This window comes from Phyllobates terribilis, unplaced genomic scaffold, assembly GCF_046119375.1.
Source record: "Phyllobates terribilis strain yellow unplaced genomic scaffold, ASM4611937v1 Scaffold_1__5_contigs__length_1240528914, whole genome shotgun sequence".
Classification (NCBI taxonomy): Eukaryota; Metazoa; Chordata; class Amphibia; order Anura; family Dendrobatidae; genus Phyllobates; species Phyllobates terribilis.
In genome coordinates, this window is record NW_027362761.1 from 269,292,082 (window position 1) to 269,317,122 (window position 25,041).

The following is a 25,041-nucleotide window of genomic DNA, read 5'->3' on the forward strand; positions in this document are numbered from 1 at the left end:
AGTCTATGACAGCCACAACAAGGGTAGAACGTGGCTATCATACACTTACATTGTGATCCCTACCTCTGATTATGCTCAGTCAGAAGTAGTGGTCACAAGATGGCTTAGCAGTGCATAACACATGAAGATATTGCAGGTACTTGACCCCAAAAAATGTAAAAACACCTGAGATATCTTTGTACGTATGGATTTTTTTTTGAATACGTGTGCGTGAACACTTACACGTACCGGTGCCTGGGAATCGGCGGTACAACTAGAGCTCTCTTACCAAGTACTACCTGCTAAAGTCATCACTCACCATTGTAATTTGCTTGCGCTAAGAGCAGAACCAGCAAAGAACAATGTTGAGAGTATTATCCATCCCTTTGTTGTCAAAACTGTGTTAAATTAACCAAGTATTGTTAGAATTTCCAATCGGCTGGATAGAGACGACCACACACGTAGAATAGCAGAATAACTTGCAAAATTTAGCGGTCCCCTGACCTGCGCTCAGGTCAGCGCAGATCAGAGGCCCACTTTTTCTGATCTACTTTTTCAATAACACCACCCAAACATATACTCGAAATTTTCCTTAAAGTAAAATGAACACAAATAGTTTAAATAATAATTATTTTTATAATATATAACTGTACAAAAACCTTTGTAGACAAAAATGACAAAACTTGTCAAGAAACTAACTTTAGGACAAACATTGCCAATAACTTTACAATGCCCAAACATTAACCCAGTTTCTTAGGCCGACCTGTCATCAGTTTTGGGCCATAAAGTACGGGAAGCACCTGTAGGTTGTTTCAGTATATAAAACTAAACACCTTTTCTTACAGTCCCCTACGCCTGAAGCCTGGTATAGGTGATTATAAGAAAAGGTGTTTGTTAAAGCAGTCGGTCATTGTATAAAAAATGGTGTATATAACGACCTACAGGTGCTGTCTGCATTTTTTATGGTCCAAAACTGGTGACAGGGTATAACTAATTTTAGTGAAATTGATGGTAGTCTGGGTCGTAGCCATAGCCTGGAAACATGTCCTATGAGAAGCTGGTGTTGGGAGAGGGTCCAGGACGATGACCGGATGCTCCATGGGCTGGTGGGCGAACGCAAGTTGCAGTCGCCTCACAAGGTTCGGGCGGGGATGCTGCAACCTGCCCAAACCGCTGGGTTGCAGCTGCTGGTGGAGACCCACTGGGATTAAACAAATTAAAGATCCCAGTAATTAGGCCTGGTGCTGAGGACATAGGCGATGGTCCATCAATAGCCATGACCAGAGGGTTGGCTGCTGTCATATACAGGTTCTGCTTGTCCCGTGGCATTGATCTTAGGCGGCCTGCTATAGATAAGCCAAATTTGTCAAGGTCATCTTCATTGGTGGCCCTGTCCATAAGATTGAGGGTAAGAGTAGTGAGGGCTTCAATGATTGGTGACAAACGCTGTTTGCCCTTGTATGCTTCGCTGGCCCGGTCCCATATTTCGGGATTTTTCTCCACCTAGAATGTATAACGTAACATCAGTGAATTAACTTTAAAATCGAAAAGGGGGTAATTAAGCAAAAAAAAAAAAAAAAAAAAAAAAAAAAAAAATATATATATATATATACATATATATATATATATATATATATATATATATATATATATATATATATATATAAATATATACAGTACAGACCAAAAGTTTGAACACACCTTCTCATTTAAAGATTTTTCTGTATTTTCATGACTATGAAAATTGTACATTCACTCTGAAGGCATCAAAACTATGAATTAACACATGTGAAATTATATACTTTACAAAAAAGTGTGAAACAACTGAAAATGTGTCTTAGGGTATGTACACACGATGCAGAAATGCTCAGGATTTTTTCCTGAGCGTTTCTGCATCTCTCTGGCAGGAAAAAATGCATGCGGATTGTACATGCGATTTCCTGCCAGGGACATGCGGAAATGAAGCGGTCTTCACTTTCATTTCCGCATGCGGGTTGACAAGCGCTTCCCAGGCGATTTTAGCATCACTTGGAAAGTGCTTGTCAACTTCACACTATATAAATCCATGCAACCGGCATGGATTTATAGTGTGTGAATGTCAAAAAATAAAAAATAAATATACACTTTACCCTCTGATGGCCCCCGGTGTCCTGCTTCGCTCGGTCCCGGCTACCGGCAGTGAAGACTTTAGGACCTTCCGACGTCAGCGTCACATGACCCGTCACATGACTCTGACGTCAGCGAAGGTCCTTCTTCATTCAACCCCGAAGTGCCGCGAACCAAGCAGGAGCGCTGCGCGGGCCGTCAGAAGGTGAGAATATATATATTTTTTATTTTATTCTTTTTTTTTAATGGTACCTGGGTCTGGATGAGAGTCCTCTCATCCACACCCGGGTACCATCCGCACATTAGACCGCATGAAAAGCGCATCAACATATACAGTGATGCGGATTCCATGCGGTCTAATGCAAGTCAATGGCGGCAAAAGAGCAGCGTTTCCGCAAAATTAATTGACATGCTGCGGATTTTTGACCGCAGCGTTTACGCTGCGGAAAAATCCACATCATGGGCACAGCACATGCGGATTTCAATTGGGGAACATTGCTTCCCTTCTACCATGCGTTTTTCATGCGTTTCCACGGCATTTACGCAACTGCAAAAACGCCGCGGAAACGCATTAAATACGCATCGTGTGAACTCAGCCTTATATTCTAGGTTCTTCAAAGTAGCCACCTTTTGCTTTGATAACTGCTTTGCACACTCTTGGCATTCTCTTGATGAGCTTCAAGAGGTAGTCACAGGAAATGGTCTTCTAACAATCTTGAAGGAGTTCCCAGAGATGCTTAGCACTTGTTGGCCCTTTTGCCTTCACTCGGCGGTCCAGCTCACCCCAAACCATCTCGATTGGGTTCAGGTCTGGTGACTGTGGAGGCCAGGTCATCTTGCGTAGCACCCCATCACTCTCCTTCTTGGTCAAATAGCCCTTACACAGCCTAGAGGTGTGTTTGGGGTCATTGTCCTGTTGAAAAATAAATGATGGTCCAACTAAATGCAAATCGGATGGAATAGCATGCCGCTGCAAGATGCTGTGGTAGCTGTGACGCTCGCAGCCCTCCCTGGGAAATGGGGTACTCGGAGCCAGGTCAGATGTTGGGGAGGCAGTCGTGGCCAGGACCCGTTCCGTGCCCAGGGCCGTCACAATAAAAAAAGGGGAGTAATGGGCTATCAGGGTTGAGTGGTTGCTATTGACTACGCCACCTGTGGTATCTGGTGATGGCCACCAGCGCTGCTGCAGTCCTCTGAGGCGGGATGTAGTGGCAGCTGTAGTTGATGCTACTCCCCCCAGGTGGAGCAGGACCTCAGGGCAGAGAAGCGGATGGAGGGAGTGAGAGTCAGAAATTCTGGTGCTGTGGGGTGCAGAAATAAAGAGACCGGAGGCCATAGGGGTAGACTTCCAGGGTTTTTACTCACGATAGAGCAGGGTGCGCTGCGGCCACCAGGACCGGGAGTCCGACAACCTCCGAGTAGTTCAGGTGCTTTGGTCAGGACCCCGCACCAGAGTGTTCCTAGACTTCAAACTAAGTCCTCTCCTGTCAGAGTGTGTGTAAAAAGGCCAGGTCTCCCTCTGGACTATGCACAGATCACGGGTACGGGTGGCAACTCCGCTCCGTCTGTTACCCGGTGGGATCCACTGAACCTTCTGGGCTTTCCTGACTAGGACTTGAAGCAGCAAAGTCAGGTGTCGGGGGCCGGTACCCCTCTTGCAGCCGGAATCCCTCTGACTAGGCCAGAATAGCGAGGACAGGTGGCGTACACCGCTCCGTCTGCATCCCCCTGGGATCCTTTTGCGGTGGAGCTAGACTCCTCTGCTCCAGGCCTTCTTGGGACCTTGACCGCGTAGAGACCACTGTTAACTCTTGCCCGCTCCTCGACTCAAGGCCAGAGTACGAGGACCATGTCCCCATCAGTTGCAGGTTCGCACAGAAAGCCACGTTCAGTGATGGAGATCACAATCAAAAGACCATAAGCCCAAGATGGCTGTTTATTAAATATGAAATATTAAGTGTAACCTAAATGAGTGTACTCCACCCCAACTACATGGTTCCCCCTATCTTTGGTTCCCCCCTCTCCACCTATCCGGCTGGGGCAGCACACTGGTGCCTATTAGCCCCTCCTGCAGGTGGGAGAAGTGTAGTGTTGGATGTAGAGGTGGGGTCCTGACAGTTGCACCATCCTTATCTCGAAGGAGAGATATCACATCCCATGAAAGAGATGCAGTACCTCTGTGGCGATCGAACCTCCAGGGGAGCCACATAGCCATGTTGGTTCAGTATGCCTTCAATTTTGAATAAATCCCCAACAGTGTCACCAGCAAAGCACCCCCACACCATCACACCTTCTCCTCCATGCTTCACGGTGGGAACCAGGCATGTAGAGTCCATCCGTTCACCTTTTCTGCGTCGCACAAACCAAAGATCTCAAATTTGGACTCATCAGGCCAAAGCACAGATTTCCACTGGTCTAATGTCTATTCCTTGTGTTCTTTAGGCCAAACAAGGCTCTTCTGCTTGTTGCCTGTCCTCAGCAGTGGTTTCCTAGCAGCTATTTTACCATGAAGGCCAGCTGCACAAAGTCTCCTCTTAACAGTTGTTGTAGAGATGTGTCTGCTGCTAGAACTCTGTGTGGCATTGACCTGGTCTCTAATCTGAGCTGCTTTTAACCTGCGATTTCTGAGGCTGGTGACTCGGATAAACTTATCCTCAGAAGCAGAGGTGACTTTTGGTCTTCCTTTCCTGGGGTGGTCCTCATGTGAGCCAGTTTCTTTGTAGCGCTTGATGGTTTTTGCAACTGCACTTGGGGACACATTCAAAGTTTGCCCAATTTTTCAGACTGACTGACCTTAATTTCTTAAAGTAATGATGGCCACTCGTTTTTCTTTACTTAGAATTTGTATTATGTCAAGAAAAAAGCAGCTAACAGTCTATTCAGTAAGACTATCAGCTGTGTATCCACCTGACTTCTGCACAACACAACTGAGAAATCCCACTTATTAAACCTGACAGGGCACACCTGTGAAGTGAAGACCATTTCCGGTGACTACCTCTTGAAGCTCATCAAGACAATGCCAAGAGTGTGCAAAGCAGTCATCAAAGCAAAAGGTGGCTACTTTGAAGAACCTAGAATATAACACATATTTTCAGTTGTTTCACACTTTTTTTGTTAAGTATATAATTCCACATGTGTTAATTCATAGTTTTGATGCCTTCAGTCTGAATGTACAATTTTCATAGTCATGAAAATACAGAAAAATCTTTAAATGAGAAGGTGTCTCCAAACTTTTGGTCTGTACTGTACCTACATACACACTGCTCAAAAAAATAAAGGGAACAGTTAAACAACAGATATACTTAAGGCAGCGACACAATAAGCGAGATCGCTGCTGAGTCACAAGTTTTGTGACGCAACAGCGACCTCAGTAGCGACCTCGCTACGTGTGACACGTAGCAGCGACCAGGCCCCTGCTGTGAGATCGCTGGTCGTGTCAGAATGGCCTGGACCATTTTTTGATCGTTGAGGCCCCGCTGGGTAGCATGCATCAGTGCGTTTGACACCTTACCAACGACCTAGTTGGCGACTCAGAACTGAGACACATAGGCGTGCACTTGCGTTGCCTTTTCCGCACCCCCTCAGCTCCGATTGGTGGTTGCTACTGCGTTCTGATTGGGCGGCCTTGCCTTAAAAGAAGGCAACATAGTAGCGCTTCCGTCCTTTGTTCCTGACCGCGTGCTGGTTTGCAGATCGTAGTAGAGTTCTCCAGGCTGTGACTCCACATCGATTTATCTGTTCTTCAACGGTTCTTCTGACATCTATACTCCGCCTGCGGTAGGTCACGTTTGGGGTCTCAAATGCATTTCCATTTTTACTTAATTTATAGGACACCTACCAATTATCGGCTATCATTGATCTGGAGGGAGGGAGGGCTTGGCTTCTATTTGTGTACATATGCTTTTGCATGGGCAGCCATTTTTGGGGGTCTCGTGTGCACACACTCATACAGCACGTTTTCTGGCACGCCCGCTAACGGAATGGAATGCAGTTTTCCATGACCTTTCGCATGTACAGTTTTAATAATTGCTTTATTGTTTTGTTGAAACTTTTCTCATCTTCATTTTATTTTTTTCAGTTTGCACCATCATGAACTATGCACAGTGTGCTGTTGTGTCTGCTGCATTGCTGGTTGAGGAAGCTCGTCGTCAAGGTGAGGCACGGATGCTAGAGAGGCGTTCCAAACGAAAGCGTTCCATGTGGACCAGAGAGTAGCTGCAGAAGAGGTCCGATTTGTCCCACATGCAACTTGTAAGAGAGCTTCAGGAGAAGAATCCTCATGATTTCCGCAACTATCTGCGGATGTCAGAGGAATCCTTCATACATTTACTGGAAAGAATTACTCCACTTATTCAACGGAAGAATACAGCGATGCGTGCTGCCATCCCGGCAGATGAAAGATTGGCAGTCACGCTGCGATTCCTGGCCACTGGACGCTCACTGCAAGACTTGCATTTTTCTGCAGCCATTTCAAGGCCCCTGCTCAGCGTTCTAATTCCGGAGACATGTAATGCGATTTTCCATAGTCTACGTAGCTACATACAGTTTCCCAACATGGAGGAGGAATGGAAAAAGATTGCCTCCGCTTTTGAGCAGCTTTGGCAGTTCTCTAACTGTAGTGGGGCTTTGGACGGGAAATATGTCCGGATCGCTCAACCACCAAACAGCGGATCCTATTTCTTTCATTATAAGGGCTATTTCAGCATCATCCTGATGGCCCTTGTTAACGGCAATTCCGAATTTATAAATGTAGATGTTGGCATGAACGGAAGGGTTTCCGATGGTGGTGTTTTAGAGCACACACATTTTGGAGAGCGTTTGAACAACTGTGACCTTCACTTGCCTCCCAACTCTGAGACTAGAGGCAACCTTAATTTTGTTTGTCGGTGATGAGGCCTTCCCGCTTCATCCCAATCTTATCAAACCGTTCCCTCAAAAAAGTCTTACGGAGGAAAGAAGAATTTTCAATTACCGCTTGTCAAGGGCACGTCGGGTTGTAGAAAATGCCTTCGGTATCATGGCCAATCGCTTCAGAGTTTTCCACACGCCTATTAACACAAAGCTTGAATCAATAGACTCTGTTGTTTTGGCTTGTTGCGTGCTTCACAACTTCCTTCGCCGGCACGATGCATTGGCGTACTGTCCGCCTGGCTTCGTGGACTGTGTGCCTAACAAATGGGGAAGTGCAGCTCGGTGAATGGCGCGCAAACAATCCCGCAATTGCAGGCCTTCAACCATTGGGCCCCGGCAGAAACACCCACGATGCGAAGACCTGTCGAGACAACTACTGCCAATATTTTAACGGTCCTGGTGCTGTTACTTGGCAGCATCAGAACTTATAGTGGGTTACTACTCACATTTATACACTACTTTCATTTTTGTACTGATTTGTCTAATAAACTGTGTGTTTTACTTTGCAAAAGCATTGTTTCTCATTCTTTCAGTAGCAAGGGCCCGTATATACATATGTGTACTCATATGTATACAGATACATCCATATACACATACATTTTCAGATACATACAAATCTACACACATATACAGATACCTACATACAGTACAGACCAAAAGTTTGGACACGCCTTCTCATTTAAAGATTTTTCTGTATTTTCATGACTATGAAAATTGTACACTCACACTGAAGGCATCAAAACTATGAATTAACACATGTGGAATTATATACTGAACAAAAAAGTGTGAAACAACTGAAAATATGTCTTATATTCTAGGTTCTTCAAAGTAGCCACCTTTTGCTTTGATGACTGCTTTGCACACTCTTGGCATTCTCTTGATGAGCTTCAAGAGGTAGTCACCGGAAATGGTCTTTCAACAATCTTGAAGGAGTTCCCAGAGATGCTTAGCACTTGTTGGCCCTTTTGCCTTCACTCTGCGGTCCAGCTCACCCCAAACCATCTCGATTGGGTTCAGGTCAGGTGACTGTGGAGGCCAGGTCATCTGGCGTAGCACCCCATCACTCTCCTGCTTGGTCAAATAGCCCCTTTCACGGCCTGGAGGTGTGTTTAGGGGGCATTGTCCTGTTGAAAAATAAATGATGGTCCAACTAAACGCAAACCGGATGGAATAGCATGCCGCTGCAAGATGCTGTGGTAGCCATACTGGTTCAGTATGCCTTCAATTTTGAATAAATCCCCAACAGTGTCACCAGCAAAGCACCCCCACACCATCACACCTCCTCCTCCATGCTTCACGGTGGGAACCAGGCATGTAGAGTCCATCCGTTCACCTTTTCTGCGTCGCACAAAGACACGGTGGTTGGAACCAAAGATCTCAAATTTGGACTCATCAGACCAAAGCACAGATTTCCACTGGTCTAATTCCTTGTGTTCTTTAGCCCAAACAAGTCTTTTCTGCTTGTTGCCTGTCCTTAGCAGTGGTTTTCTAGCAGCTATTTTACCTTGAAGGCCTGCTGCACAAAGTCTCCTCTTAACAGTTGTTGAAGAGATGTGTCTGCTGCTAGAACTCTGTGTGGCATTGACCTGGTCTCTAATCTGAGCTGCTGTTAACCTGTGATTTCTGAGGCTGGTGACTCGGGTAAACTTATCCTCAGAAGCAGAGGTGACTTTTGGTCTTCCTTTCCTGGGGCGGTCCACATGTGAACCAGTTTCTTTGTAGCGCTTGATGGTTTTTGCAACTGCACTTGGGGACACTTTCAAAGTTTGCCCAAATTTTTCGGACTGACTGACCTTCATTTCTTAAAATAATGATGGCCACTCGTTTTTCTTTACTTAGAATTCGTATTATGGCAAGAGAAAAGCAGCCAACGGTCTATTCAGTAGTACTGTCAGCTGTGTATCCACCAGACTTCTGCACAACACAACTGATGGTCCCAACCCAATTTATAAGGCAAGACACCTGTGAAGTGAAAACCATTTCCGGTGACTACCTCTTGAAGCTCATCAAGAGAATGCCAAGAGTGTGCAAAGCAGTCATCAAAGCAAAAGGTGGCTACTTTGAAGAACCTAGAATATAAGACATATTTTCAGTTGTTTCACACTTTTTTGTTAAGTATATAATTCCACATGTGTTAATTCATAGTTTTGATGCCTTCAGTGTGAATGTACAATTTTCATAGTCATGAAAATACAGAAAAATCTTTAAATGAGCAGGTGTGTCCAAACTTTTGGTCTGCACTGTATACACAGACATACAAGTATGCATACCCATCTTAAAATATAGATATATATCCATACATAAAACCACCAACACACCAGTCTTCCCGTGTGACGAACGCAGCAGCGTCTCCGGTCTGACCGGGAGATAATCTGAATTCAGGGCTTTTCCTTCGTGAACGCAGTAGCGTCCTCTAATAAGCTGCCACACGTCTCTTACGTCGAAGCAATAACTCTGGGCGGCGTTGATGCGTCGTGAGCAGGTTTTACGACATTGATGCGTCCTAGCTTGTCTGAAGAGGCGGCAACATGGCGGCCAGGAGACGTGCAACACCATGGGGGGAGGGAGGGGGGGGGGGGGACGCAGAGGTGCGGTACCTGGTTAGAGAGGTGGATGCCAGGGATTATGAGTGTAATAAACACCCAGGACATCCAGTCCTCCACAAGCAGGCTGTGCTGCGGATGATCAGTCGGGGCCTAGCCCGAAGATTTGGGGTGCAGCGCTCCACTATCCAAAGCCGCAAGAAGCTGGCGGATCTACGGTACAGATCCAGCGACCACATCGCCAGCATCCGGTCACAGAGCCTGCCCCATCGTGGTGAGTGGCGTTAACATAGGTTAGCACAGTATATGGCGGCACATTGGTTACAACAGTAATTACAGTGCAATACCTCAGGTATGTAATAAGGTATTTTTTTCCAGCACCTGCAGACCCGGAGCCCCAGCAGGAGTCACCTGCAGGCTCGCCAGCATCACTCCGTGACATGGGTGCAGCCTTGCCTTCCGGTAATTCTTGCACATAAAATAAGGTCCATACAACTTGGAAAGGATAGGGCTGTCGTGTATTATGAAGTGTTGTGTATTTCCCTATCTGGTGATGCCAGAGGATTCGGGTGGTCCCTCAGCTTGTCATTACCCGAAGCGGAGCAAACCGAAAACCGTAAGTGTTAAATAACAAACACGTACCTGTTAATTAGAAGCATGTACAGAATTATTCTTAAGCCAAGTTTTACCATTCCCTCTGTAGAAATCCCTACATTAGACGACCTCCTGGCTTCACACAGGAGAATGATGGCGGCACAGCGGACACTAACAGACGTAGTCGAACAGCATGGAGTGATGCTGGCAAGGTTTGTGGCAGCCCAACAGCAGAGTGGCAGCCACTAATTTTTTTGTTTTTTGGTGTTATTGATGTTGTTATAAAAAAAAGCCTTAAAGTTTATATGCTCTGTTGTGTAAGCTTTGTTAAAAAAAAAAAACCAACGTGTTTCATCACTCACACCCATTATATCTAGATGCACCCAGCCAATTACCCTGCCTAGTAGGCCTGCTAATAACTATATGCTGAATTCAGTAAAGCAGGCTGCAAGTTTTAAGACAAAAAAACATTTTTATTACAATCAAACAAATATTTTAACAATTAAATTAACAATTACTTAACAATTAAACTTAAACCCTAAAAGTAAAGTAAAACATCACTACACAACTTCATATTGGTTGTCTACATTCCTACTATTTACGATCGACGTTTCATTGAGTTGACCGGCTGCCGCTTTACATAAGGTCTCAAAAATGACCCTTTCGGCATGGATCCTCTGTCTGTCATCCAGCTTCCGAAGTCTATCAGCAGCGAAGTTTGCAAAGCTGTCCATGCCGGTGTTGGTCTGCTGCATTAAAATTTGGTTTGCCAAAGAGACGAGATCTGGTGATGGCGACAAGGTGGCCTTTCTTTTTTTATGAGAATTTGTTAGTCGCCGAGGTACAGTTGAGGGCGCAGGTTCTTCACTTGACCCCTCACTAGGTTCACTACCCGGGATGTCGTCACTTCTTGTGGTCGACAGATCTTGCTGACGGTGCTGTGGGAACAGACAATTAATGTTAAAGCAAAACCCAAAAATTATTTTACAACATCCAGCACCACACCACAGAAGTGTGTTGGCATTGGATATATCATGACCAGCATGGGTAAAAGTGCACTGGAAACAAATGTGAGGGGAGGCCCTAGCAGTATAGGATATGAAATGGCATTTAACGGTATGAGAACTGAGTGGGGCGAAAATTGTAAAGGTGTGTACTTATCTGAACTGGAAGGGATAACTTTTGTAAACTGCAGAATTTAGAAGGTAAAACCTTAGTTAATATTTTCTATTCAACTATGGCATGTAAATACAAAGTTTAAATGCTATTTACAGGGAAGCAAAGAAGGTACTTATATCTCCAACAGGGGAGTCAGTCGGGATCTCAGGGTCTTGTTCCAGGGTCAGCTGCATCGAAGATACCATTGTCCGAGGTAGCTCCTGGTCATGGGTGAAGCCAAGGAAGTCAAAATACCATAACGAGGGCACATAAACCTCATCTGTGCCAGCACCAGACTTCCTTGACTTCTCCACCTTGTTGACCTTTTTTTTTTTTATTTTTTTATTTTTTTTTTTTTTTTTTTATAGGCGGTGCGTAGACCCTGAATCTTTTTTCTAACAACGCTGTCATCCACCTTCTCGCAGGGATTATGCTGCTTAAAGAGAGCAACCAGTTTCTCATATGCCTCCCTTTTTTTTTTTATTTCTATTGCTGTACTCGGCCGATTTAATCTGCCAAAAGCAGGGCAGGGCCCGATACATCTCAATCAATTCACGACCAAATTCCTCGCTATTTTAAGACATTTGAAATAAAGAATAGCATACATGGAACATTTTAAAAAAGTAAAAAATACCGTTTGAACCGCACTACTGTTTGTTAGATGTGCGCACACGAGACCCCCTAAAATGGCTGCCCATGCAAAAGCATATGTACACAGATACAAGCCAAGCCCTCCCTCCAGAGAAACGATAGCAGATAATTGGTAGGTGTCCTATAAATTAAGTAAAAATGGAAACGCATTTGAGACCCCAAACAATACCTACCGTGCAGACAGAGTATAGGTGTCAGAAGAACAGTTGAAGAATAGATAAATCGATGTGGAGTTGCAGTCCGGAGAACTCTACTACGATCTGCAAACCAGCACGCGGTCAGGAACAAAGGACGGAAGCGCTACTATGTTGCCTTCTTAAGGTCGCCAATCAGAATGCAGTAGCGACCACCAATCGGAGCTGAGGGGGCGCGGAAAAGGCAACGCAAATGCACGTCTGTGTGACTACAGCCGATAATTAAAGATAAAGCTGTGCTGAACCGATAATGTACTGGTGCTCAGGGAAAAAAGTCCAATATGTATTAAATAATCCCGGCACACAAATTAGGAAGACAAGAAAATGATGTGCAAAAAAGAAGATTCTTTTATTGATTAGATCCAAGAAAAATATCCGACGATCGTTTCAATCATAACATGATTTTCATCAGGGACAAGGATCTACATAGAAAACAATATCATATTTCATGACATGTACAGACATAATTTCACAAAAGAATAAACGAACAGTTGAAAAAGAGACACTGTACTACTGTTATGCTTGTTAACGTGCTGTAAGGCATGAGAAAGAAAATAAACATCCGAAATTTATACCTCAAATCAAGCGTGTTCAGGAAAAGCCATTAGTGTAGCTCAATAGGACAACCCACATTTGGGTCCTATAATCAAAGAATAAGAATATGCAGTGATCATTTCAATCGTATTGAAAGAAAATGGTAAGGGGTAATGGGTAATTACCTGATAGCCCGGTAAGGTAAGCCTAATAGGGCTCTAGTTCATTGCACGTAAGTATTCTCTGAATGCTATATGGCATATAGTCAGTCTAGGAATTTGGGGAGAATCACAATGTATGGAAAAGGCAAACCTGTGCATATAGGCGGTACTATCTGAATAGGAACAGTGTTCCGTTATCCCCAAGCATGGAGTATGCAGTAGATATCGGGCAGCAGGGAGAGGGAAAAAAAGGACGGTGGTGCTCTCCTATGTTGCCTATAGTTTTCACCTATAACGGTTCTGCGCATGCGCCGGTTTGCGTTCCACACACCGGAAACCGGAAGTTACGCACTCTCTCCACTTCCTCCTTTCACTGGTGCAGCGTATTTAACCGCGATGTGCGGTAGTCACAGCACACCTGACGGCGTGACGGTCTGCATACCCAACCAAGGTAGGCAGGAGTGGTCCCCTCATTCTGAACGCAGATTTTGAGCATTTGTATCTTGTAAATACGGATCACCACCGTCCTTTTTTCCCCCTCTTCCTGCAGCCCGATATCTACTGCATACTCCATGCTTGGGTATAACGGAACACTGTTCCTATTCAAATAGTACCGCCTATATGCACAGGTTTGCTTTTTCCATATATTGTGATTCTCCCCAAATTCCTAGACGGACTATATGCCATATAGCATTCTGAGAATACTTACGTGCAATGAACTAGAGCCCTATTAGGCTTACCTTACCGGGCTATCAGGTAATTACCCATTACCCCTTACCATTTTCTTTCAATACGATTGAAATGATCACTGCATATTCTTATTCTTTGATTATAGGACCCAAATGTGGGTTGTCCTATTGAGCTACACTAATGGCTTTTCCTGAACACGCTTGATTTGAGGTATAAATTTCGTCTGTTTTTTATTTTCTCTTTCTCATGCCTTACAGCACGTTAACAAGCAAAAGGCTGAGTTCACACGATGCGTATTTAATGCGTTTCCGCGGCGTTTTTGCAGTTGCGGAAACGCATTAAAAACGCATGGTAGAAGGGCAGCAATGTTCCCCAATTGAAATCCGCATGAGCTGTGCCCATGATGCGGATTTTTCCGCAGCGTAAACGCTGCGCTCAAAAATCCGCAGCATGTCAATTAATTTTGCGGAAACGCGGCGTTTTTGCCGCCATTGACTTGCATTAGAACGCGCCAATTCCGCAAGACTGCATCTGTACTTGCGTAATTGGCGCGTTCTAATGTGTGGATGGTACCCGGGTGTGGAGGAGAGGAGAGTCTCATCCACACCCAGGTACCATTAAAAAAAGCTGTAAAAAAAGAATAAAATAAAAAATAAATGTATTCTTACCTTCTGTCGGCCCGAGCACCGCTCCTTCTTGGTTTCCGGCACTTGCAGTGAGTTGTAGGACCTGCGCTGACGTCAGAGTCATGTGACGGGTCACGTGACGCCGACGTCGGCAGGTCTTTCAATTCAAAGTTGCCGGCGAGGGAGAATGGATTGAGCAGGACAGCGCGGGCCAACGGAGGTAAGTATATACACTCTCTCGGGTCACACTATATAAATCCATGTCGGCTGCATGGATTTATATAGTGTGACCTAGTTGTCAAGCACTTTCCAGGTGATGCTAAAATCGCCTGGAATGCGCTCGTCAATCCACATGCGGAAACGCATGTGAATCCGCATGTATTCCGCAGGAAAAACGCATGCACAATCTGCATGTGTTTTTTCTGCCAGGGAGATGCAGAAATTTTCTGCTTTATTTCTGCATCGTGTGCACATACCCTAACAGTAGTACAGTGTCTCTTTTTCAACTGTTCATTTATTCTGTTGTGAAATTATGTCTGTACATGTCAAGAAATATGATATTGTTTTCTATGTACAGTCATGGCCAAAAGTATTGAGAATGAGACAAATAGTAATTTTTCCAAAGTTTACTGCTTCATTTTTTGTAATGGCAATTTGCATATACTCCTGAATGTCAAAGAGTGATCAGCTTAACAGCAATTACTGTACTTGCAAAGTCAATATTTGCCAAGAAAATGAACTTTAACCCCCAAAACATATTTCAACATCATTGCAGTCCTGCCTTAAAAGGAGAAGCTAACATTGTTTTAGTGATTGATCCATTAACACAGGTGTGGGTGTTGATGAGGACAGGGCTGGCGATCAATCAGTCATGATTAAGTAAGAATGACATCACTGGACACTTTAAAAGGAGGCTGGTTCTTGGTATCATTGTTTCTCTTCAGTTAACCATGGTTATCTCTAAAGAAACACGTGCAGCCATCATTGCACTGCATAAAAATGGCCTAACAGGGAAGAGTATCGCAGCTACAAAGATTGCACCTCAGTCAACAATCTATCGCATCATCAAGAACTTCAAGGAGAGAGCTTCCATTGTTGTCAAAAAGGCTCCAGGGCGCCCAAGAAAGACCAGCAAGCGCCAGGACCGTATCTTAAAACTGTTTCAGCTGTGGGATCGGACTACCAGCAGTGCCGAGCTTGCTCAGGAATGGCAGCAGGCTGGTGTGAGTGCTTCTGCACGCACTGTGAGGCGGAGACTCTTTGAGCAAGGGCTGGTTTCAAGGAGGGCAGCAAAGAAGCCACTTCTCTCCAGAAAAAACATCAGGGACTGACTGATATTCTGCAAAAGGTACAGGGAGTGGACTGCTGAGGACTGGGGCAAAGTCATTTTCTCTGATGAATCCCCTTTTCAATTGTTTGGGACATCTGGAAAACAGTTTATTCAGAGAAGAAGAGGTGAGCGCTACCACCACTCTTGTCTCATGCCAACTGTAAAGCATCCTGAAACCATTCATGTGTGGGGTTGCTTCTCAGCCAAGGGAATCGGCTCACTCACAGTCTTGCCTAAAAACACAGCCATGAATAAAGAATGGTACCAGAATGTCCTCCAAGACCAACTTCTCCCAACCATCCAAGAGCAGTTTGGCGCCCAACAATGCCTTTTCCAGCATGATGGAGCACCTTGCCATAAAGCAAAGGTGATAACTAAATGGCTCATGGAACAAAACATAGAGATTTTGGGTCCATGGCCTGGAAACTCCCCAGATCTTAATCCCATTGAGAACTTGTGGTCAATCATCAAGAGACGGGTGGACAAACAAAAACCAACAAATTCTGGCAAAATGCAAGCATTGATTATGCAAGAATGGACTGCTATCAGTCAGGATTTGGTCCAAAAGTTGATTGAGAGCATGCCAGGGAGAATTACAGAGGTCTTGAAGAAGAAGGGGCAACACTGCAAATATTGACTTGCTGCATTAACTCATTCTAACTGTCAATATAACCTATTGGTACTCATAATATGATTGATATTATATTTCTGTATGTGATATAAACATCAGACAAACACTAATAAAAACCAGAGGCCAGCAGATCATGTGAAAATATAATTTTGGTGTCATTCTCAAAACTTTTGGCCATGACTGTAGATCCTTGTCCCTGATGAAAATCATGTTATGATTGAAACGATCGTCGGATATTTTTCTTGGATCTAATCAATAAAAGAATCTTTTTTTTTTTGCACATCATTTTCTTGTCTTCCTAATTTGTGTGCCAGGATTGTTTATTACATGTGTGACTACAGCGTCACACAGTACGTCCCTCATCGAGGTCTGAATCGTCAGAGTAGCTGCTATGTGACAGGGTCCCAACGAGCGCCGACATAGTTATACAGGTCGCTACGGGTCGCCGTATCATTGCAGCGTCGTTGGGAAGATCTGACTGTTTGACATCTCACCAGCGACCACATAGCGACGCAGCAACAATCCCTGACAGGTCGTATCGTTGTTGGAATCGCTGTAGCGTCGCTTAGTGTGACGGGGCCTTTAGGAAGCAACACTGATTGACAATCAATTTCACATGCTGTTGTGCAAATGGATTAGACAATAGATGGAAATTATTGGCAATTATCAAGATACACTCAATAAAGGAGTGGTGCTGCAGGTGGGGACCACAGACCACATCTCAGTACCAATGCTTTCAAAAGTGACCAAAACATCAGCCAGAACGTTGGTTGTGCTTTCACACTTGTGGTAGCATGAGAAGGACTCTACAATCCACAGAAGTTGCTCAGGTAGTGCAGCTCATCCAGAATGGCACATCAATGCGAGCTGTGGCAAGAAGGTTTGCGGTGTCTGTCAGTGTAGTGTCCAGAGGCTGGAGGAGCTACCAGGAGACAGGCCAGTACACCAGGAGACGTGGAGGGGGCCGTAGGAGGGCAACAACCCAGCAGCAGAACCGCTACCTCCGCCTTTGTGCAAGGAGGAACAGGAGGAGCACTGCCAGAGCCCTGCAAAATGACCTCCAGCAGGCCATAAATGTGCATGTGTCTGCACAAACTGTTAGAAACCGATTCCATGAGGGTGGTATGAGGGCCCAACGTCCACAGATGGGGGTTGTGATCACAGCCCAACATCGTGCAGGACGCTTGGCATTTACCACAGAACACCAGGATTGGCAAAGTCGCCACTGGCTCCCTGTGGTCTTTGCAGATGAAAGCAGGTTCACATTGAGCACATGTGACAGATGTGACAGTCTGGAGACAGTCTGGAGACGCCGTGGAAAGCGATCTGCTGCCTGCAACATCCTTCAGCATGACCGGTTTGGCAGTGGGGTGGCATTTCTTTGGAGGGCCGCACAGCCCTCCGTGTGCTTGCCAGAGGTAGCCTGACTGCCATTGGGTACCAAGATGAGATCCTCAGACCCCTTGTGAGACCATATGCTGGTGCGGTTGGCCCTGGGTTCCTCCTAATGCAGGACAATGCCAGACCTCATGTGGCTGGAGTGTGTCAGCAGTTCCTGCAAGATGAAGGCATTGAAGCTATGGACTGGCCCACCCGTTCCCCAGACCTGAATCCGATTGAGCACATCTGGGACATCATGTCTCGCTCCATCCACCAACGTCACGTTGCACCACAGACTGTCCAGGAGTTGGCGGATGCTTTAGTCCAGGTCTGGGAGGAGATCCCACAGGAGACCATCCGCAACCTCATCAGGAGCATGCCCAGGCGTTGTAGGGAGGTCATACAGGCAAGTGGAGGTCACACACAATACTGACTTTTTGGACTTGTTTTAAGGACATTACATCAAAGTTGGATCAGCCTGTAGTGTGTTTTTCCACTTTAATTTTGGGGGCGACTCCAAATCCAGGCCTCCATTGGTTAATAAACTTGATTTCCATTGATGATTTTGGTGTTTGTAATATATTACACATACACACACACAAAGCTATGCAGATATGTACGCATGTGTATACATGCAAACAACCCCCCCCTCCTCATATCCATCTGGAGATGTGACAGCTGTGCATGCCTGCTGTATGCTCACACTGCCGGGAACATGTCCGCTCCCGGCAGTGTGAGCCGCAGAATGAGGTCACCGGAGTGCATTAGCGCAGCTCCGGTGGCCTCCTTTACGGCCCTGCTGTACCGTGGGAATTTCTCACGGTCAGCGGGGCCGTAAATGAGCTCCCCGAAGCAGCGCTAGCTGAACTCCGGTGAACTAGCTGACGCAATGACGGGGACGCTTAACGGCGCTCGTTTAGAATGGTCACATTTTATGTGGCCGCTGTAAACTGGAGATCTTCTTGTTATTTTATTTTTTTATTACAGGAGATCGATGGCTTCGGGGAATTAGGTGTCTAGGTGAGCAGAGGTGTCCGCTAACAATTTGAGACGATTTTCCATTCAATTTGTTAGCGGACACCATGATGCATTTGGAGAGTCCCTGTGTGCCCAAACATTGGAGCTCCCCTCACAAGTGACCCCATTTTGGAAACTATACCCCCCAAGGCACCTATCTAGATACATAATGAGCACCTGGAACCCCCAGGTGCTTCACAAATTGATTCGTAAAAATGAAAGTGTTTTTTTTTTTTCACTTTTTCATTTTTACGAATCAATTTGTGAAGCACCTGGGGGTTCCAAGTGCTCACTATGCATCTAGATATGTGCCTTGGGGGGTCTAGTTTCCAAAATGGGGTCACTTGTTGGGGGAGCTCCAATGTTTAGTCACACAGGGCCTCTCCAAACGCAACATGGCGTCCGCTAACAATTTGAGCCGATTTTCCATTCAATTTGTTAGCGGACACCATGTCGCGTTTGGAGAGCCCCTGATGTGCCTAAACAGTGGAGCTCCCCCCACAAATGACCCCATTTTGGAAACTATACCCCTCAAGGATTTTATTAAGGTGTATAGTGAACATTTTGAACCCAGAGGTACGACACAGAATTTGATAACATTAGGTCATCATATTGAATAAGTTGTCATTAGTCTTGAGCGCCAGTGCTCGCCACTTGAGTTTGCATCGGGTACTCAGGTATGCACCACGTACTGCGCGAGTCCCCGCCCGGATGTTTCACGGTTATTAGACACCCAAAAAAAACCATGCGGGGGATCGCTCGTGCATGGCAGGCAATCCCCGCAAATTTTGGGCCGTGAAGCATGTGGGGCGGAGACTCAAGCATGTCACTTAAATATCCGCGATACTCAATGCATACCAGAGCACCCGATGCAAACTCAAGTAGCGAGCACTTGCGTTCAACACTTGTCGCCATATTGTCATCTTTTTTTCTTACTTTTGAAAAAAATCCCAACCCCATCACAACCCTAACCCCAACCCTAACCTGAGAGTTTATTTTTTACGCCGTTCCTCATGCGGTATAAGTGATTAGACGACCTTATTCTTCGGGTCGGTGAGACGACAGCGATACCAGAATCATATGGGGTTTTTATGACTGACAGCTGTCACACACTAAAAGACGCATTTTTTGTAAAATCTAGTTTTTTGCGAGCTATAATTTTTCCAGATTTTGGCAGACAGTCATGTGATGGCTTGTTTTTTGCAGGATGAGTTGACGTTGTTATTGGTGCCATTTTCAAGCACGTGACATTTTTTTTGATCGCTTTCTATTCCGATTTTTGGGAGGCAGAATAAACAAAAACCAACAAATCAGGAATTTTTTTTTTCTGTTCCGCGTGTGGTAAAATTGATAAGGCAGCTTTATTCTTCGGGTCAGTACGTTTACAGCGGTATCACATTTATATCGTATTTCTATGTTTTGCACTTTTACATAAAAGCAATTTTATAGAAAAAAATATTTTTAGCATAGCTTTATTCTGAGAGCTATAACTTTTTTATTTTTCGGCTGATGAAGCTGTATGGCGGCTTGTTTTTTGCGGGACGAGATGACGTTTTCAGCGGTACCATTTTTATTTATATTTGTCTTTTTGATCGTGTGTTATTCCATTTTTTGTTTGGCGGTATGGTGATAAAGCATTGTTTTTTTTTTTACCGTGTTCACTGAAGGGGTTAACTAGTGGGACAGTTTTATAGGTCAGGTTGTTCCGGATGCGGCGATACCAAATGTGTACTTTTATTGTTTTTTTTGTTTGTTTTTTTTAGAATAATATTTATTGATGGGTACATTATATTTTTATTTTTGGTGGATTATTTTTTTAAATATTTTTACAATTCCCCCCCCCCCCCACACACACACACTTTCTGATGTTTTTATACTTTATTACTTTGTCCCACTATGGGACTTTCACTTTTTTTCTCTGATCGCCTGCATGGCACAGGAATGCAGCACCATCCCTGTGCCATGCAGGCTGTCAGCGCTGGAGAGGGAGAAGATTGTTTGGAGATGCACTGCGCATGTCCAAAAAATCTTCCTGCTGTCTGGTGACCCGGATGTTGTCATGACGACATCGGGTCGTCATGGCAACATCCAGGAAGCCACGGCAGACAGCGCTGGAAGCCACCGCAATGCTGCGCAGGGGTTAATGTGCTGGGAGCGGTGCAGGACCGCTCCCTGCACATTGTCACAGCTGACACCCGGTACCATCAGCTGACACCTGGCGGCGATCACGCCCGCACAGCCTGTGTGTGCGCGCGATCGCCATGACGTACTAATACGGGTCTGGCTCTTAAGTCCCAGGGCACAAACGCGTATTAGTACGTCTAATGTTGTTAAGGGGTTAATGGACGTGCTGTGGATTTTTCTGCAATGATAATTTTTGCGCATTATCATTGGGGACCATTGCAGACCTATCACCAAGCTTTTTTTAAGCGTTTCCGCGGCAGAAATTACACTGTGGAAACGCTTAAAAAATGCATAGTGGGCGCACAGCCTAACAGTGGGACATGGGGGAGGTTCCCTGCAAGTAGGTGGCTGCATTTCACTAGATGGAGTTGGCGAATTGGTCAGGATTAATGTTGTCCACAATGTTGAGAAATACATGAAAATACTTATCCATCATTATTCTGAAGGACAATAACCCCCAACGTACAGCCAATGTCATTAAGAAGTATCTCCTGTATGAAGTAGAACAAGGAGTCTGGAATTTGTGATATGGCCTCCTCAGGCTGTGCTCACGTAGTAGATTTGATGCAGAGCGTTTTTGCCATACTCACCTCTCCAGTCTCCTCCCGGCGGCGATCCGCTCTCCTCGGCGTCCCGCGGTGTACTTGCAGTGACTTCATTTAGTCAGCTGAAGGTCATGCGACCATCACGCTTGCGTGACAATCAGCTGACTAAATGAAGTCACCGCAAGTACACCGTGGGACGCTGAGGAGAGAGGACGCAGTTGGGAGGAGACCGGAGAGGTGAGTATACAGTTTTTTTTTTTTTTTAACTTTTTTATTTCTTTTGTTCACCGCGTGGTAGCCGGGATGAAGAGGAGTTGTAGTCTCCTCTTCATCCTGGGTACCACACGCACCGCGATTACGCTGCAAATTCGCGGCCATTGAATTTAATTGAAATGCAGCAAATCCACATATACCTGCGGGTTTGCTGCGTTTCAATGTTCCTCAATGGCCGCGAATTTGCAGCGTAATCGCGGTAGAAATGGTCATGCTGCGTTTTGCAACGCAATGCGAATTCGGCGCACTAATTAGCGCATCATGTGCACAGCACATCCGAATTCACATTGCTTTGCATGGCAGACGGTTTTACAAGCGTTTTCGCGGCCATAAAAACGCAGCAAAAACGCTACGTGGGCACATAGCCTTAGACCTCTGATCTCAACATGATCAAGTCGTCTTGGATTACATAAGGAGACAGAAGGATTTGCACAAGCCTATGTCTACAGATCTGTGATTAGTTCTCCAAGATGCTTAGAACAATCTCTATGCAGAGTTCCTTCAAAAATGCTGTGCAAGTGTACATAGAAGAATTAATGGCGTTTTGAAGGTAAAAGGGTCACACCAAATATTGATTTGCTTTAGATTTCTCTTTTGTTCATTAAATTTGCATTTTGGTAATTCATAAAAAAAAAAATTATATGTATTTTAACATTTCTATCTCTGTAAGCATTTTTACTTTGCAGCATTTTTTTCCACATCTGCTTAAAACTTTTGCACAGTACTGTAGTATGAAGAAAAGATTAAATCAACGACAGGAACTGCAGTCCAGGAAAAGGAACATTTTATCAACCTTACTATGTGCAATCCAGCAGGTAACACAGGGATATAATCAAGAGTGTCTATCACCAATATTACATAGGACTGCATGACACTGGTCGCAGAAAAAGACAAGTGACCTAACCCCCACTTATTGTCTGCACGGACATGTCTGTGTATATATTTACACATTTAGTAATATCAACTGTATATTCAAGTGAGACTACTGTTAATATAGGACACCATCCTCCATGTATGCAGAACGCCCCGATATACTGGATCCCACCCTCCATGTATGCAGAACGCCCCGATATACTGGATCCCACCCTCCATATATACAGGACACCCTGATATACTGGATCCCACCCTCCATATATACAGAACGCCCCGATATACTGAATCCCACCCTCCATATATACAGGACACCCCGATATACTGGATCCCACCCTCCATATATACAGGACACCCCGATATACTGGATCCCACCCTCCATATATACAGAACGCCCCGATATACTGAATCCCACCCTCCATATATACAGGACACCCCGATATACTGGATCCCATCCTCCATATATACAGAACGCCCCGATATACTGAATCCCACCCTCCATATATACAGGACACCCCGATATACTGGATCCCACCCTCCATATATACAGGACACCCCGATATACTGGATCCCACCCTCCATGTATACAGAACACCCCGATATACTGGATTCCTCTTGCTCCCCACAATCACCTGCTCTTCCAGTCTCTGAATTTCTGCTTCATTTTCTCTCTCGTCTTCCTCCTCTGAGGAGGACTGTCCGGTTCCCTCAGGTGAGCCACCTTCCTGCTCTTCTTCGTCTGATTCCATTTCCTCTTCTCCTTCCTCCTCTCCCCCGAGCTCCGGGGTTTCTAGTTTCTCCTTTCCGCGTCCAGCAGCCGCCATCGTGCTCTTTACTGCGAATTCACAACGTTGCTGGGCGGGCAGGTGTCCGCGGTAACTCCTGTCTAGAGGATCGCTATTAATAACCAGCAATGGACGTGCATTCACTGACAAGACACCCCTTATATACAAGAGACCCTTGCACCAGAGTCTATACGTGTATTGTAATTATATATTGTCTACAGAAAATGTTATTTTTAGTGCAGGCATTAAGGACAGTCTTGTCTCCAGGGAGACGCAGGACCAGGCGTTCTTTGGGTCCTAATTAGAACTGCCCTCTGCAGCGCACGTTACGTCGTTCTCAGAGGCGGACATGTTGGTTGTGGCAGTGTGCGCAGAGCTGTGGTTTGGGAGGTCTCCTGCCCCCATGTGGTGATAGTGCAGAATCTTTATATCAGAGGACTCTCAAGTTGGAATATTTTTATTTTACAAATGTCTCTCCTACTTCCTCCACCGTCCTCTTCTAGGGGAAACTCATGTACATCAGATGATAACAGAGGGTGATGGGGGAGGACACCATAGGGCAGCACGGCCGCAGGAGCAGGAGACTTATCAGTCTCCCCTCCCCCACAGGAGCTTCTGCAGCCCCTTGTAACCTGCTATTATATCTATTTGGCCCGATCTCCTCCAGGGCTCTCCTGGGAAGAGGGAGTTACTTACATATAGGAAGTGTGGAGTTAGGCTGTGTGCCCACGTAGCATTTTTCAAGCGTTTTTGATGCGGAATTTCCGCAGCGGAAACGCTTGTAAAACGCTTGGTAACACGCACCCCATGGTCCCCAATGGGATTCCGCAAGTTCTATGCACATGCTGCGGATTTTTCCGCAGCGTTTATGCTGCGTTCAAAAATCCGCAGCATGTCATTTAATTTTGCGTTTCCGCAAGCAGAATTGCCTTTGTTCAATGCATAAAAAACGCAAGGCAATTCCGCATGTGGAAAACGCGTGATAAACGCGTGCGGAATTCCGCATGCGTTTTTCCGGGAGAGGACTTGCATTTATGCAGCAGAAATTTTCTGCTTCATAAATGCAACGTGGGCACATAGCCTATCAAGCACTTTTCCAAGCGATTTTAGCATCACTTGGAAATTGCTTGACAACTTGTTCACACTATATAAATCCATGCAACCGGCATGGATTTATAGTAGTGTGACCAACTTAGTTAAAAAAAAAATAAATAAATAATGAATAAGAATGGTGAAAAATAAAAAGTTTATACTCACCTTCCAGTGTCCTCCCGGTGTCTTGCACTGCTTGCGGGGGTGTAAAGGACCTGAGGTGACGTCATTGAGCCATGTGATGGGTCATCAACCCGAACATTGCAAGACACCGTCCCAGAGCAGACAAAACACCGGGAAGACATCGGAAGGAGAGTATAAACTTTATTTTTTATTTTGAATTTTTTTTTTTTTTTTTTTTACAGTTTTCTATGGTACCCAGGTCTGGATGAGAGTCTTCTCTCCTCCAGACTTGGGTACCATCCGCACATTGAACCGTGTGATATCCGCATGTGCAGATGCAGTGATGCGGATGTCACGCGGTCCAATGCAAGTCAATGGCGGCGATTATGCTGCGTGTCCGCAAAATTAATGGACATGCTGCGGATTTTTGATTGCAGCATAAACGCTGGAGAAAAATCCGCAACATGGGCATTGAAAGTGCGGCTTGTCATTGGGGACCATGGGGGGTGGATTACCAAGCATTTCCCAAGCGTTTATGCTGCGGAAATTCCGCAGCATAAACGCTTGTAAAACGCTACGTGGGCACACAGACTTAGGCTATGTGCGAACATTTAAGATTTGATTGCAGAAATTTCTGCATCTCTTGGCAGGAAAAAAATGTGTG

General features: G+C 45.2%; 1 protein-coding gene across 2 annotated transcripts; it reads right to left on the bottom strand.

The window, feature by feature from the left end:
* Nucleotides 1-1,011: 1,011 nt before the first annotated feature.
* Nucleotides 1,012-23,302, bottom strand: LOC141166838 (uncharacterized). 2 transcript variants are annotated; one of them, XM_073653935.1, is made up of 2 exons: nucleotides 23,010-23,302; nucleotides 1,012-1,482 (listed from the first exon to the last, which is right to left on the bottom strand). In XM_073653935.1, the coding sequence occupies exons 1-2, from the start codon at nucleotides 23,199-23,201 to the stop codon at nucleotides 1,027-1,029; spliced, it is 648 nt and encodes a 215-aa protein (XP_073510036.1). In that variant the 5' UTR covers nucleotides 23,202-23,302; the 3' UTR covers nucleotides 1,012-1,026. The 2 variants fall into 2 exon arrangements, with proteins under 2 accessions (XP_073510036.1, XP_073510046.1); XM_073653945.1 differs by lacking the exon at nucleotides 1,012-1,482 and adding an exon at nucleotides 10,586-11,071 and having other exon boundaries at nucleotides 23,010-23,274.
* Nucleotides 23,303-25,041: the final 1,739 nt, after the last annotated feature.

Excerpts from the sequence above, each read along its gene's own strand:
- LOC141166838 (XM_073653935.1), bottom strand. The coding sequence starts at position 23,201 with ATGGCGGCTGCTGGACGCGGAAAGGAGAAACTAGAAACCCCGGAGCTC. Across the intron at positions 1,483-23,009 it reads TTCAGAGACTGGAAGAGCAG|GTGGAGAAAAATCCCGAAAT; the intron begins GTGATTGTGGGG and ends TATACATTCTAG.